A 15,005-nucleotide genomic window follows, 5' to 3' on the forward strand; every position below is an offset into this window, starting at 1 on the left:
ACCAATTCAGCACTAGCACAGCTCCATCTCATGGTCTAGAGAGATAGATCTGGATGCTATCAGCATATTGATGCCTCTGGGCTCCAAACCACCTGATGACCACATCCAATGGCAGTGGCACTGGGGACAAGATGGAACCTTGTGGGACTCCACAGCTCAACTCCTGATGGGGCCAAGCAGAAATTGGCCAGTCCCACACCCTAGAAACAACTCTGCAGGTAGCAGCAGAACCACTCTATCTCAGTAGCCTCCAGACCACAGATCCACTCCAAGAGGATATCATGGTTGACAGTATCAAAAGCTGCTAAGATACTGAGGAGAATCAACAGGGTTATACTCTCCCTGTCTCTCTCCCAATGCAACTCTTGCCACCCTGTAGCAAGACCAAGGCTTCCACAGGAGTGTCAGATAGGCCAGCTGGAAACTCACCCAAAGCATTTAGCAATCACTGGAGTTGGTACTGCCACCATTAGTCCAAACCACTAGGAAGTGGCCTGTCCATTACACCTTCAGCCACAGAGTCACATCCAGTCTACTCAGTAGCATACATCAGATGCAGTGCATTAACCTGCAACCTGTGTTGAGCCCATGGTGTACTGAGACAGCCCCATGGCTGTTGCCCGATAGCATGCCTTTGGTGTCACTGCTGGTGCCTCAGAACAAACCCTTTGGGGTTCTCCAACATTATTGCTGCAACCAGATTGGACAGGAAGACGGTAGGGTGGTGGGACAGGCAGTGCACCAATAACATTCCTATTCTCTTTCCCTGGCCCAACACCAGGTACATTGACTTCCTGTTGAAAGACATAAATTTAGGAATGACAGTAATGGCCACCCTTGAGTTCTCCAACCAATGCTCGTGCGGCACTGAATACCCAGGTGTGCTCAGCTGAAACAGGTCAAGTCTGCTCACCCACCTTCCCAGGTTTCCGTAATATTTGCCACCTCAGTCCCCTGAGCCATGGTTATTGTCATGGATGATAATTTTTTTATTGTCGGCCAGCCTGGCATTCGCCAGCTCCACAAGGGAAGTAAGTGGGCATGGCTGTCTAGGACTGGCAGTTATTTGGTGGCCTACAAGGGACCACAGTCAGCAAGTGCCAATTGGCTCTTTTGCTCATCTCGCCACACCCTCCCGCATTGCAATATTTCCAGTGTGGTGTAGTGGTTAAGAGTGGTGGACTTGTAATCTGATGAACCAGGTTCGCTTCCCCGCCCCTCCACATGCAGCTGCTGGGTGACCTTGGGCTAGTTACGCTTCTCTGAAGTCTCTCAGCCTCACTCACCTCACAGAGTGTTTGTTGTGGGGGAGGAAGGGAAAGGAGATTGTGAGTCGCTTTGAGACTCCTTAGGGTAGTGATAAAGCAGGATATCAAATCCAAACCACCACCACCACCTCCTCCTCCTCCTCCTTCCTCTTCTTCTGCCCATGACCCTCCTGATTTGCACACCCCAACCCTTCCTCCCTGTGAAGCAGATTTTGATAATGCTGCACACAGATCCACCTAACACAGCAAGCCTTTCAAACATTCTTACTGATGCGATGACTCCTTTTTGAAATGTTCTTCTGCCATCTCCTGGTGAACATTTAGTACTGGCATGATCTTCCCGGCTGGGTTTTCTTTAGGTTTTAGGTTCCCTCCTCTCCTCCCTTGTCCTCATTTCAAAAGTGCAGAGTAGGTGCTGAAAGTTTCCTAAGCGACATTTCAATTGAACTTTGTTTGTATATGAAATGGTAGCAAAACATGCCAGTAATAGTTACAATTAATAATAATAATAATAATAATAATAATAATAATAATAATAATTTATTATTTGTACCCCGCCCATCTGGCTGGGTTTCCCCAGCCACTCTGGGCGGCTTCCAACAAAGATGAAAGATACACTAAAATGTCACATATTAAAAACTTCCCTGAACAGGGCTGCCTTCAGATGTCTTCTGAATGTCAGGTAGATGTTTATTGCTTTGACATCTGATGGGAGGGCGTTCCACGGGGCGGGTGCCACTACCGAGAAGGCCCTCTGCCTGGTTCCTTGCAACTTGGCCTCTCGCAGTGAGGGAACTGCCAGAAGGCCCTTGGAGCTGGACCTCAGTGTCCGGGCAGAATGATGGGGGAGGAGACGCTCCTTCAGATATACTGGACCGAGGCCGTTTAGGGCTTTAAAGGTCAGCACCAACACTTTGAATTGTGCTCGGAAATGTACTGGGAGCCAATGTAGGTCTTTCAAGACCGGTGTTATATGGTCTCGGGGGCCGCTCCCAGTCACCAGTCTAGCTGCCGCATTCTGGATTAGTTGTAGTTTCCGGGTTACCTTCAAAGGTAGCCCCACGTAGAGCGCATTGCAGTAGTCCAAGCGGGAGATAACCAGAGCATGTACCACTCTGGCGAGACAGTCTGCAGGCAGATAGGGTCTCAGCCTACGTACCAGATGGAGCTGGTAAACAGCTGCCCTGGACACAGATTTGACCTGTGCCTCCATGGACAGCTGTGAGTCCAAAATGACTCCCAGGCTGCGCACCTGGTCCTTCAGGGGCACAGTTACCCCATTCAGGACCAGGGAACCCTCCACACCTGCCCGCCTCCTGTCCCCAAAAACAGTACTTCTGTCTTGTCAGGATTCAACCTCAATTAGGCTCCCACAGCAAAAATTCTGTGTGTGCCCAGGTCCCTAGGGCCCCCTGGAGGTCGCACCAGTGCCTGCATAAGAGTGCAAGAGAACAAAACTTATTTAGACAGGGACTGAGTCTTTTATTTAAGTTTGCAACCCCCAAATAGGTATGTGACTGCAAACCAGGTGACAAACCATATTAGGAAGCTGTCTTTCTACCAGGTTAGACCAATGGCCCACCTAGCTCAGTATTCCCTACACCAGAGCTTTCCAAACTGTGTCGTGACACATGAGTGTGTCGGCTGCAGTGTGTAGGTGTGTTGTGCTCCCCGCACTCCTCCAGGAGCTAGAAAGGGGTTAGTTTAACCTCCAGTTTGCTAGTGAAACTGAATTACTGTGTCACAAAATGATGCATATCTAAAAAGTGTGTCCCCAACATGACAAGTTTGGAAAGCTCTGCCCTACACTGACCGGCAGTGGCTATCTCCAAGTCCTGCCTGGAGATGCCAAGAATTGAACCTGGGGCCTTGGGAATGCAAGGCAGGGACTTAGCAGGTCATTTTACTGCCAGAAATAAAAATTTAATTGCCTGTAACGCCATGTTTTTTAATTATAGTTCTAAAAAAATAATTTGGCTATTCAGAGATTTTGTATTGATCTATTATTGGTTCACTTGCAGCACATTTAAATCATTCTGATGACAGTATAGCTTGACTAGCAGAGCTATTAACATAAGCACTAAAATAAGCTTTCATCACATGTTGACTCACCTTTCATTTCCGCAGCCTAGCAGGTTTCAGTGGGAAGAAAAGCCCCATGTGATGACTTGTTACATTGTGAATGGGTTGTTGCTAGGCCCAAAGGGAAATTCTTGCTGAGTCATAATGTAAATTTGAAGTTAATAATATCCTCCAAAAGTTGACAAATGGTTCCCTCTGCTTCAAATTCAGGTGTTAAAGCCACAGAGTTCCTAAGATTCACCATAGCATGATACCATAATGTGTAGAAATCAGGAGAAATTATGAAAAGGTGTACAATTTTTTTTGTATTGGTTTTTTAAAAATTTGGTCCGTTTATTGTTAACTTGCTTAACTTTCATTAGTATTTTGTAAGTCACTCTGTCCTGAGCCAGGTGAAGGGCAGCTTAATGGTTGAATAAATAAATAAATAAGTAATGTCAGAACTTAAGCTCTGTAAATGTTAACAGTTTGTAACAGGATCATGTGTGCGAAATATACTATGATCAGAGCACTCAGATCATGCTAGAGACTAAAGTCTGTTATGTTTTATCTATTTTTCTTTAGATTTTGAATGGTGGAACTCCAGACATTCCTCCTGCCAGTTTACTATCTAGCCAGATCCAAGACAATCCAGGCTACCCGTATTCTGACAATTCTTCCATACTTGGTAAGTATATAACCATGTAAGACAAGCTAAGACAAATAAAAGAAGGAATGGAGAATTGAACTACTCACTCCCAGTCACTATGTAGTAAAAATCCTTAGGGTTAGGGTCCTATCCCTCTTAACTTAAAAATACTGGTGAATTAAATCTTGAGGGCAAACTTCTCTTGATGGAATCCTGGGAAAACTTCAGGGTCAGCAGCCTGATATCACTGATACAGGAAACGCTCTCTCCAGATAAGTCCCTCCCAACAAGTAGTATTTAACCCTCTGCTCCTTCTCTTATAAAGATAAGGTATTCTACAACTTTTCTAGAGCTCTGATTCATTTGCATGTTTATCTGCATCAGATTATTATTTTTTGTAAGAAAACTAGGAATATTTAATCTTTAAAACTTGAATTATTAAATTTCTTAGAACAAGGTATACACAACAAAGGGAAAAGTAATGCCTCTTTGTAGTTTGGCATTGTTTTATCTCAGCTGTTTTTATTTATTAAATTTATATACCACCCTATACCTGGGGTCTCAGGGCGGTTCACAGAATAAAATCAAGATATAAAACCACTAAATACCTAATAAAAACAGCAACGCAATAACCCTCCCCAACAACAATAACAAAAAACACATTTTAAAAGGGTATAGGATGTAATGGATCAACCAAAGGTCTGGTTAAAGAGGGAACGTTTTTGCCTGGCGCCTTAAGGTGTATAAGGAAGGCACCAGGCGAACTTCCCTGGGGAGAGCATTCCACAGATGGGGAGCCACTGCAGAAAAGACCTGTTCTTGTGTTGCCCCCCTGTGGACCTCTTGAGGAGGGGGCACATGAAGGAGGGTCTCAAGAGATGATCTCAGGGTCTTAAGTATACTGTTTGGACAGAGTTCATCATACTGTAGCTTTCACTTTTTTCACTTTATTTCCAGGGGAAAACTCGCATATAGGGATTGACATGATAGACAACGACCAGGGATCCAGCAGCCCCAGCAATGATGAAGCAGCAATGGCTGTAATCATGAGCCTTCTGGAAGCTGACGCGGGTCTAGGGGGCCCCGTTGATTTTAGTGACTTACCATGGCCCTTGTAAATGCTACCCAATAGCTTTGAAATATGGATATATCAAAGTGCATTATTGGTGGAGTTCTCCAATCTGTGAAGCTTGTTGAATTGCTTTGATGTTTTAATTTCATAAAAAGCCATATCAAGAGAACAGTCATCCTTTTCCCATGTGTAATTTCAGACCACCAAGTGGAGATCAACCTGCTACAGTGTTCCTCCTACGTCTTTGATTTGGTTAGCTGTGTATAGCTTGCGTTAACTGTATATTTTGGATTCTGTTTTTGTGTTGACATTTTTTTAAAAAAAGGAAAAGATCACTGTGCGAACTAAGCACTGGCATCACTGGTAGCTTTTATATGCAAATGGTCATTTCAGCTGTATGGTGTGTTTTTACACTACAAAAATGGTCCCCCATGTGGATAATGGATATTTCTTATACTAATGTATCAAAACTGTTTCTTGTAAGATCCTTTACTATAAATATTGTTGAAGTGTAATGTATTAGACAGTTAAATATTTTTAAAATAAAATGTTTTCCCTTGTTCTAAATTACATTTACTTGGATTGAAAAAGCACTTCTGGTTGAAGTGCATAATGACGACGGCGAAAGGAACAACCAACGCATTTCCAAAGCAAGGGGCCCCCTGAGCAAGTGATGGCCTTACCTGAACAACTTTGCTTATGGGAATCCGTTGAATTGCCTGGCATCAATGGGGGTCTGCAATTTTTCAAATTACACACAACCAGGCCTTCCTACAATGTATTTCTTCAGTCAAACCCTACAAGTTTCAGCCTAGCTTCTGAAGCATGGAAAAAGATGTGGCGCATAGGAGATACTCTGGTGACAAAAGCAGGCGGTTAAGGTTTGACTGAAGAAATACAGGCTTAGGAGATGAAGTTTTGCCTAAAAGCAACATGCAAAAACCTTCATACAGGGGAGGAAATACAGTGTTAGGTGCTGCTAACCACCAGGTCACTGCACTTGCCTTCTTGTCCTCCTACACTTTACTGCAACGCCTTCCAATACAAAGATGCACATCCCATCCAGTCTACCCTCATTACAGACAATGAATAACTTCCACATACCATTTGTTGTACTGGTCTTTTCTGATTTTACAGAGCTGCATATATGATCTTATACTTTTAGAAATATAGGAAGTTGCCTTACAACAGCGTCTTTGTGTCCCCATATACTATGACTGCAACTGGGACTTAGGATATAGGTCCCTTCCATACCATTAAATGCTTTCCCCTAAAAAAGACCAGTCTTTTGTCAGACGTGGCTTGTCAGGGCATTTTATTTTTAAAAAGAGAGGGGGAAAGGGCATTGATTTTGGCACTAAATTCTGTTACTAGTTTTACAAAAATACGTAATAAATTACTGTCACAGCTAATATTAAAATAATGGAAATTTTTATTTGAATGAAAAACTCGTTTACAATCAGTTAATAAATGAAGAGTGAACAATTTGCATTTTCCTATTCCATGACACTTATGAAAAAACTCAGTAAATAAATATTTCTGTGAACAGATTTAAGGTAAGGCAGAATTTTAAGATAAAGCCCGTATCATATGTTCCTGACTCTTGAACATGGCTCACATCAAACATGAAAAAACCCTTCACTGAATAAATCTGAAAAAGAAGGCTGTTGGATCTCAACCTCACAATCCAAAAGCCCCAGTGGCAAGAATTAATTTTGTGCTCGTCCATAAGAGAACAAAGTAGGCTCATCACCTCCATTCAGAACAAACTATTTACATTTAGCTGAATAGAAAGTATCTGAAAGAAGCACACTGTTAGACTCAACATTGTGCATCATGACTATAAAAATGGCTTTGAGAATTCTTTTTGTCCACCATTAATAAAGTGCCACTATCAATTTTAAGTCTGCATTTTGCCCACTCGTGTACCAAAATACTGAATAAACTGTAACTTCCAAATCCTGCTGTGACAGAGAGCCTTAGGATGAGGACAGTCCACCATACAAATAACCAATACCACAAAACCTACTGGTAAACATATGCAGGTATGTAACTGAACCTCAGGATGTTGTTACACATGTACTCCCACAAACCATAATCAGATCCCACTTTGGTCTTTTGTAAGTTCATACTGCAATATCCTAAAACATTTTATGTTCATTACACAATGGAGAGAAGCTGGAATTGTAGTGCAGTATGAGCTCATTACAGCATCTTCATTTTTATAATAGCATGCTTTTGTTTAACCAAGAGTTCAGATCAGAGTGGCAAGTTCTGTCCCTCAGGATCCACATCACTGTTGCTGGGTTGAGGGGGGACGGGAAGAATATCCAACTCATCCACTTGGGGAGTGGGGTGCATCACCACCAGCTGGTCCTGGGGAATGTCTGCTGCAGCTGCTGCCAGGTTGGTAATAGATTTACTTTTTACACACTGGAAATCAACATGCCGACTTTTCCCTTCTTCCTTCTCCCATGACATCCTGATGAAAGGTCTTTGGACGTAATTATAGATGACTTCTGGCCGTCCTCCAGGCCGCTTCTTAACCTTTTCCTTGTATGTGGGGTAACCTGAAATATTAAAAGACAAACAAAATTTGCACACATTTCAACCAGAAGTACTTCATTTCCAGGGCATCTAAAAGAATACAACACTTTAAGACACCAGGCAGGTGTTTTAGTTTTAGGCACTGCTCCATGTAAGGACCTCCTCCACCCTCCACTGAAGACATTATTGGCACTCTGCCTTCAAGCAATGTATTTTTGTCATTTGAGTGTAGGGTCATATAATATGTAACAAGCTAACAGACCACAAGAAGTAAAACGCTAACAATTCCAGCTATGCTTATTTATCAAGGTAGGCTTTGCACTGGTACTTACGCAGGAAGATTTACTCATGTACACATGAATCATGAAATGGCCCATACATTCAGAATGACCAACTACATTCTTGTTCAAGGCTTCTCTCTTTTTTCCTCTCTCTCTCTCTCTGTGTCGCTCTCTCTCAATTTAGTTATCTGCCTTCTAGCGCTACCCTGTCTTATTCCATTTGTGTAAATGCAGAAGTGCACACACACTGATCTGTTGATGATATAGCTTAGGAAGTAATTCCAAGACCTCTTACCTTCTATACCTAATCGAATCTTCTTAAGGCCTCTTTCCTTCAGGACTGACTTGGCCACATCTCTGTTTTCAATGTACTTGAAGAATCGATACAACTTTGTACTATAAATAACTGGGGGGAGGGAACACAATGCACCGATGAATAAAATGTTATACAGTGTTTACTCTTGGTTCAGCAGCAACGGTCGATAAAGCAACAGATGCAGCATTCTCCTCCAGTGTTACAATGCTTGCAACTTTAATTGGAAGACAATCCTTTGTACCCACTTTGTCACACAAATAACAGAGGTCAAGCATTGTAAAACTGCAGGCAAGCCCTGTTCCCGCTGTCTCCAGGTACTTGGGCTACTCTTTACACCTTTGGGCAATTAACATGAAGCTCTAAAGAGGTTTTTAAGTGTGTTCTACTGAATACAACTAGAAATTCTTTGTGAGGAGGTACCCTGATAAGACAGAAACCCTCTTGTGAGCAGCAGCTGTAAGAACATTCACTCAAAGCCTTTAAAAGTCCCTTCAGGCCTTCAGACTCATCATGCAAAGGTTTAAAAAGCAGTTGATGTGCCTGGGGCCTCCTCCTTGAAAGCTTTTCTATTATTTAAAAAGTGCATGTACTCTTTTCCGAGATTTGTTTTTCTTAAAAGCATGTACAACGTGACGGGCCAGTGAGTGCTTTTTGCTAACCGGCATAGCAAAAGATTTTAATCCAATGTGAGATAATTAATAGAAATTGGAATAGGTTTTAAGCACTGCCCCCACTTCCAAATTTTGTGAATGCTCCCTTCTTCACTTCTAATTTAACTGGACTAATCAAAATTTGCTGCGATGTAGTTCACACTTTGCTGATGGGATTTATGCATTTGGAAATAACAATAGGTCAGTAATCGTGGTTAAGCAAAATTAGGCTTTGCACAAGTTCTATGCAGAACTTGAATGCTGCCGTTTCGCTCCTTGCTTCCCTCTAACTATCAAGCCAGGTTTGAGATCCTTGCATTAATTTACAAAGCCCTGAACAACTTAGATCCTGGACACCTCAGGGATTACCTGAACCCTTATATGCAAGCTCGATCACCAAGATCCGCAGGAATGGCACTGGTCATTCCCCAAGTTGACAAGGTTCACTTCATAACAAGACACAGAGCTTTTAGTGACATCTAAACCACTGAGCCTCTTGGGCTTGCCAATCAGAAGGTCAGCAGTTCAAATCCCCATGATGGGGTGAGCTCCCGTTGCTCTGTCCCAGCTTCTGCCAACTTAGCAGTTTGAAAGCATGCCAGTGCAAGAAGAAAAATAGGTACTGCTGAGGTGGGAAGGTAAACATCATTTCCATGCACTCTAGTTTCTGTCACGGTGTTCCATTGCGCCAGAAACAGTTTAGTCATGCTGGTCACATGACCCGGAAAGCTGTCTGTAGACAAACACCGGCTCCCTTGGCCAGAAAGCGAGATGAGCGCCGCAACCCCATAGTTGCCTTTGACTGGACTTAACTGTCCAGGGGTTCTTTATCTTTTACCTTTATTGTGGAATACTCTTGCCAATGGGTGCTTTCAGTGTGAACTTTTAGACACTCGCTGAAAACTTTTCTAATACACTAGGCCTATGTAGTCAATTAAGTACATTCTGTATAGATAAATAAATTCCCCACACTGAACAAGAACATTAACTGTATTGCAATGTGCGCCTAATTCATAAACACCACTACCTATTTAGTTATTCCCCCCCCCCCCTTAGAGATCACCATCAGGTGTTTTCTGGTGATGTTTGTATTGTTTGTTTAATGAAAATTATCTGAGGATATGTGCATGCATTGTTGGAGAAATACCCCAGAGCCAAATTTACTTTCAAAAAACCTCAGTGACTTACTTTGTGAGTATTCTTCCCCCATTTGTGGAGGGTATTCTTCATCCCAATCGACCACATCATCGTCAGTGAGCACCACAATGTGGCACTCTCTTTCCCCACTTTGAGCACTGGCTACCATCAGTGGCAGTATCATTTCTTCAAGGTAAAATTCAAACTGTTTCCGAGCGCCGTCATTTGATAATTCATGCATAAGAGCACCTGAAATCAAGAACACCAAATCAATATTATTGAACACTTATTTAAGAAAGACACTTTAGTCAGTACACTAAATACACTTTAGACACTAAATACACTTTAGTCAGTACAGTTTTTCAAGACCAAAAAAAAGGGAAAAGCTTCTGCTGTCATTCCCCTGACTAGGGAAACTGAACAATATGGTTTTTGTGGTAGGGAAAGAAGTTGTTGGGAATGCTTCAGATAGCCTGTTGGTTTAAAGATTCATTTCCCCATTGAGCCTCTCCTATGTATTTCCATGATGTTAAGGAATTATCTAGAAGAAAATAATGCCATGATACATATGGAGAGTCATCTGGAAATAAGGGGTTCTTTTTAAGGAGATGGCTGTATTGCTGCATAAATATTATTCCAGGAAAATATTTTGCAGTTAGAACAAGATATCTTGAAAACACATACATATAAATCCAGTTTCAACTGTGTACTTACTGAGGTCTCTACATTTGATAGTGCTATAATCAAAAGAAATACAGAGATAGTCACAAGCTTCTCTAAGTTCAGGAATAGATATTCCATCTGGACAACGGATCACCCCAGTCTTGTAGTAATCCTTAGAAAAAGAAAAAGGAAAATTATACTACCATGAAACACTGGAAAGGAGCATCTAATTCCTTACTGAAAAGTTTTTCACTTCTCCAAAAATTCTATTTTGCCATCTTAAGACAAAATTAGCTTACTATTATGCCTTTACATGGTAACAGAGCAGAAAATAGAGCTAATGCAGAAAGTTGCAGCATACCTTCTGTCAGGTGTGGCATGAAAGGAACATAGAAGGCTGAAGCTGCAATGACTGTACTGGATGCCAGTTAGCTTCTGGGTACAACCCAAATGGCCTGCATTATTATGGTTTGTGCATCTCAGGGGATGCCTGCCTGTCCTACAACATTGGCCAAAGATTTTAGCTTCCTCTTGTCATGAATTCTACTCATATTGATCCAGAGCAGATTCCAACGTATAGCTATCAGAGTAAAAACCTAAACATGTTGCAGGATTCCCAAAAAATAGACCAGAGGCAATTGTATTTCATCCAGCAGAGCTTTACTGCTACTGAAGGCAAATGAGCATAATGGTCACAAATCCAATACATTCAGGATTGGCACTGTCCATAAGAAATCGAGTTGCAGCAGACCTAACCGAAAATTACAATAACTTATAATAAAACTAAACCATAACACTAAGCATACTATATACAGAACACCACATCAGAACAAAAAGAGAGATAGAAAAGTGTGAAACCCAGGCTCCTTCTGGCCTTACTATTATAGTCAGCATGCCCTCACAGAAAAAGATAACAGAACCAGTTTAAGCCAGCTGTACTCAGCTTCTCTGAAGGAATAACCCGAGCATCATGAACCTTCTACTGTACTTGTTTCTTTCACACAGAGAAGCTTCCAGTACCCTCTCGAATTAATTAGACTAGGAAAGGTCTCTACACATCAAAGCAATACTTTCTGCACTAAGAAATGCAAACTGACACCTCTTTCTATCTTTTCCTATCGGATTCACCCTCCCACTTAGCCATCCACAAACAACTCTGTGTCTGGGGGATCCTGATGTTCCTTGGAAGATTACTGGAGATTCTTCAATGAGAATTTCAGTAATACTGAACAGTGTTTCTTGAAAGACAGCTTGCCTGCTATTCCCCCACAATGTTTCAACACAGTGGTGCTGGCTGTGTTCTATAACTCAGCTTACAGAGCTCACGTGACACTCAATAGGAATGGGCAGCACCTCAAGCAAACCAAGTGTGCTCTCAAAAACACTCTGAAATACCCAGCAGTTTCATGGAAAGAGTTCTGTGAACAAGGAAAGATGAAAATCACTGGTCTAGAGTCAAACACTGCAGAAATTAATGTCTGGCACTAGAACAGTTCTCACAGTACTGAAATAAGTTATCTCAACCGCCATACTGTGATACAAAAGGTCCATAATAATAAGCTTTTATGTAGAACTTCTTTATCATTGGAGACAATAAAATATCTAAAAATAGATACCACCTTTTATATCCCTCAATTTCAGTTGAAGCCTTTTGATTACACAGCTGGAAACAAAACTGCATTGTAAAGGATTTTCATATTACATTTATTCTTTCAAACAATGTCATTCAATATATGTGAGAATGAAAGAGAGAGATGCCACACACAATGGAAAAGCAGTGCCCTGCAGGAATCCTTAGTCACCCTCAATCACAACCCGCACAGGCCCTGGATATAATAGGATGAATGTTCAGGTGTTCTTTTTCAAGTCTACAAAACCATTTAAAAAATCTGTACCTCTTGTACATAAACTTATGAATGTGGAAAGAGCAGCAAGTAATGTAATCTCACCAGAATAGCACGAAACACAGTAGAGCCAATTCCCTCTGCCACTTCATACTCTCCTTTCTCATTGGGCCGTGTGAAATTATGTTCTCTTCCTGATCCAAACATCCTAGATAGATAGATATAAAAGGTTTGCTTAGAAGTCATTTCAGATATACAATGTTCATTAGTGTTCAAATTAGCAAGGTGAAACTGCAGAAAGAATAGTAGCAAATTAAGAGCTACAGAAAATAATAACTCTTGCATCTTCTCTAAGATAATATTTGTGTGACTTGTTACTTCAAATAAAATATGAACACATAAAATACAAAGAGACTATTCAGGAGAGTGAACTAACCCATATTAATTATTGCATTTTTCCATGTATAAGACACCCCCATGTATAAGACAGTCCCTATTTTTTTAAACCCGAAATTAAGGAATTAAGTTGTTCAGCTTTTTTTGGGGGGGGAGGTTACTTCCGCCAATCGCTCACCCACTGCCCGCCACTGCCAATCGCACACCTCGCCACAGCCAATTGTCTGCCTGCTCGCCACCAGCAACAGCCCACCTGCCACAGCCAATCGCCAGGCCTTGCCGCAGCCACCAATCACCCACCCAATCACCACTGCCAATCTCCTGCTTGCTGCTGCTATTAATCGCACATCCCCCCTCTGCATTCACTATCCGTGTATAAGACACCCAATTTTGCCTACTTTTTTTTTATAGCAAAAAGCATTGTCTTATACACGGAAAAATATGGTAATATGGGTTTGGTTCACTCTCCTGCATGGTCTTGTCATTTTGATCTACAATGTGTCCTTTAATCCATAAGTAGCAGGGACGAATACATGCTTTCAAGTAAAATGTCAGCTTAAAATGGACAATGATCAATCCATAAAAGGCTTATTACCTCTTTTGCTGAATTTGATAAGAGCCAACTCTACTCAGCACGGCCATTAGAAGTTACCTTACTGGTTTCTAGAAGAACAGACCTTGATATGTCCCTAATACTATACACTATCTAAAAATGAATCTGGTAATTCACTGCAGAACAATACCGCCCCGGGTCACATCCCATGAGGAAATTCATTATTAGGTAATTAACTACTGTAGAGAAAGTCATATAAGATACCGTATTTTTCGCCCTATAGGACGCACTTTTCCCCCTCCAAAAATGAAGGGGAAATGTGTGTGCGTCCTATGGGGCGAATGCAGGCTTTCACTGAAGCCTGGAGAGCGAGAGGGGTCAGTGCGCACCGACCCCTCTCGCTCTCCAGGCTTCAGGAGAGCCCCAGCGCCAGCCCCACAAGGTCGGGGGACAGAGGGAGGCGGAACGCCGCTATCCCCGTACCTGAACTGAAGGCGGGCAGCGGGGAGAAGAGCGCTTCTCCCCGCTGCCTGCCCCGCAAGCTCCGGGGACAGTGGGGAGGCGCAGCGCGTCTTCCCGCTGTCCCCGGACCTGATCTGAAGGCGGGCGGCGGGGAGAAGAGCGCTTCTCCCCGCTGCCTGCCCCACAAGCTCCGGGGACAGCTGGGAGGCGCAGCGCGTCTTCCCGCTGTCTCCGGACCTGGTCTGAAGGCAGGCGGCGGGGAGAAGAGCGCTTCTCCCCGCTGCCTGCCCCGCAAGCTCCGGGGACAGCGGGGAGGCGCAGCGCGTCTTCCCGCTGTCCCCGGACCTGGTCTGAAGGCGGGCGGCGGGGAGAAGAGCGCTTCTCCCTGCTGCCGGCCCCACAAGCGCCTGGGGGGGAAATAATTTTTTTTCTTTATTTCCCCCCCCAAAAAAACTTGGTGCGTCCTATGGGCCGGTGCGTCCTATGGGGCGAAAAATACGGTATATTTCTCTGCAACTGAATTGCACCATGGACAGGTTTACCCAAGGATAAAAACACCCAATATCTAAGTTGCATGTCATGAGAGAAAAGGTACCAACTCTAAAAGAGGCTAATTTCACCTGAAATGTTGCACAAAAATATTTAATCAAGACAGCTGTAAAACTGAGGTATAGAAAATTGAACAATTTATTTCATAAAACATTTCATGATAAAAATATTTAAATGATTCCTATGAAAAATGCTACAATTTGGAATTCTTAACAATCTTTTAACTTTAAGAATACCATAAGACCTCAAAGACAGTATCTTGATATTTATAAATAAAACTTTTTTAAAAATGTTATTGCCCTCCAACATCAAAATAATTACTGTTTTTTCTGGGAAAAGTAAATGAAACAACCCAAATTTGTACTTTGTGTATGTTTAATTTTAGTTTTCATTCATTCTATTGGTTTTTCCTGTTCTTTTGTGTTACCAAAGTGTACATCCTTGTTTAAATAAATAAAAATGTTTAAACAAATAAAAATATTGAACAAGCCAAACATTTGTTCTGAGCAGCAATTCAGGGAGTACAGTTTATGCGTATGCAGTAAAAAAGAAATGCT

General features: G+C 42.2%; 2 protein-coding genes and 1 long non-coding RNA gene across 16 annotated transcripts in view; 1 reads left to right on the forward strand and 2 right to left on the reverse strand.

Annotated features, from left to right (window-relative positions):
• The window catches only part of BMAL1 (basic helix-loop-helix ARNT like 1), a 46,244-nt gene extending 40,627 nt beyond the window's left edge, over positions 1-5,617 (forward strand). For all 4 annotated transcript variants that reach the window (XM_083598737.1, XM_083598736.1, XM_083598738.1 and 1 more), the window contains 2 exons: positions 3,915-4,017; positions 4,936-5,617. In XM_083598737.1, coding sequence (XP_083454863.1) covers positions 3,915-4,017; positions 4,936-5,096 — 264 coding nt within the window. In that variant the 3' untranslated portion in view covers positions 5,097-5,617. The remainder of the gene's footprint in view (positions 1-3,914; positions 4,018-4,935) is intronic.
• Positions 5,618-6,464: 847 nt separating this feature from the next.
• BTBD10 (BTB domain containing 10) overlaps positions 6,465-15,005 on the reverse strand; it is a 30,115-nt gene continuing 21,574 nt past the window's right edge. For all 11 annotated transcript variants that reach the window (XM_083598931.1, XM_083598927.1, XM_083598921.1 and 8 more), the window contains 5 exons: positions 12,594-12,696; positions 10,696-10,816; positions 10,033-10,230; positions 8,174-8,284; positions 6,465-7,620 (listed from right to left, as the gene is read on the reverse strand). In XM_083598931.1, coding sequence (XP_083455057.1) covers positions 7,310-7,620; positions 8,174-8,284; positions 10,033-10,230; positions 10,696-10,816; positions 12,594-12,696 — 844 coding nt within the window. In that variant the 3' untranslated portion in view covers positions 6,465-7,309. The remainder of the gene's footprint in view (positions 7,621-8,173; positions 8,285-10,032; positions 10,231-10,695; positions 10,817-12,593; positions 12,697-15,005) is intronic.
• LOC310756538 lies at positions 13,320-15,002 on the reverse strand. The gene is made up of 2 exons (XR_014544921.1): positions 14,417-15,002; positions 13,320-13,714 (listed from the first exon to the last, which is right to left on the reverse strand). It is a non-coding gene; the product is annotated as an uncharacterized lncRNA (long non-coding RNA).

This window comes from Podarcis filfolensis (assembly GCF_964270895.1).
Source record: "Podarcis filfolensis genome assembly, chromosome: 1".
Taxonomy (NCBI): domain Eukaryota; kingdom Metazoa; phylum Chordata; class Lepidosauria; order Squamata; family Lacertidae; genus Podarcis; species Podarcis filfolensis.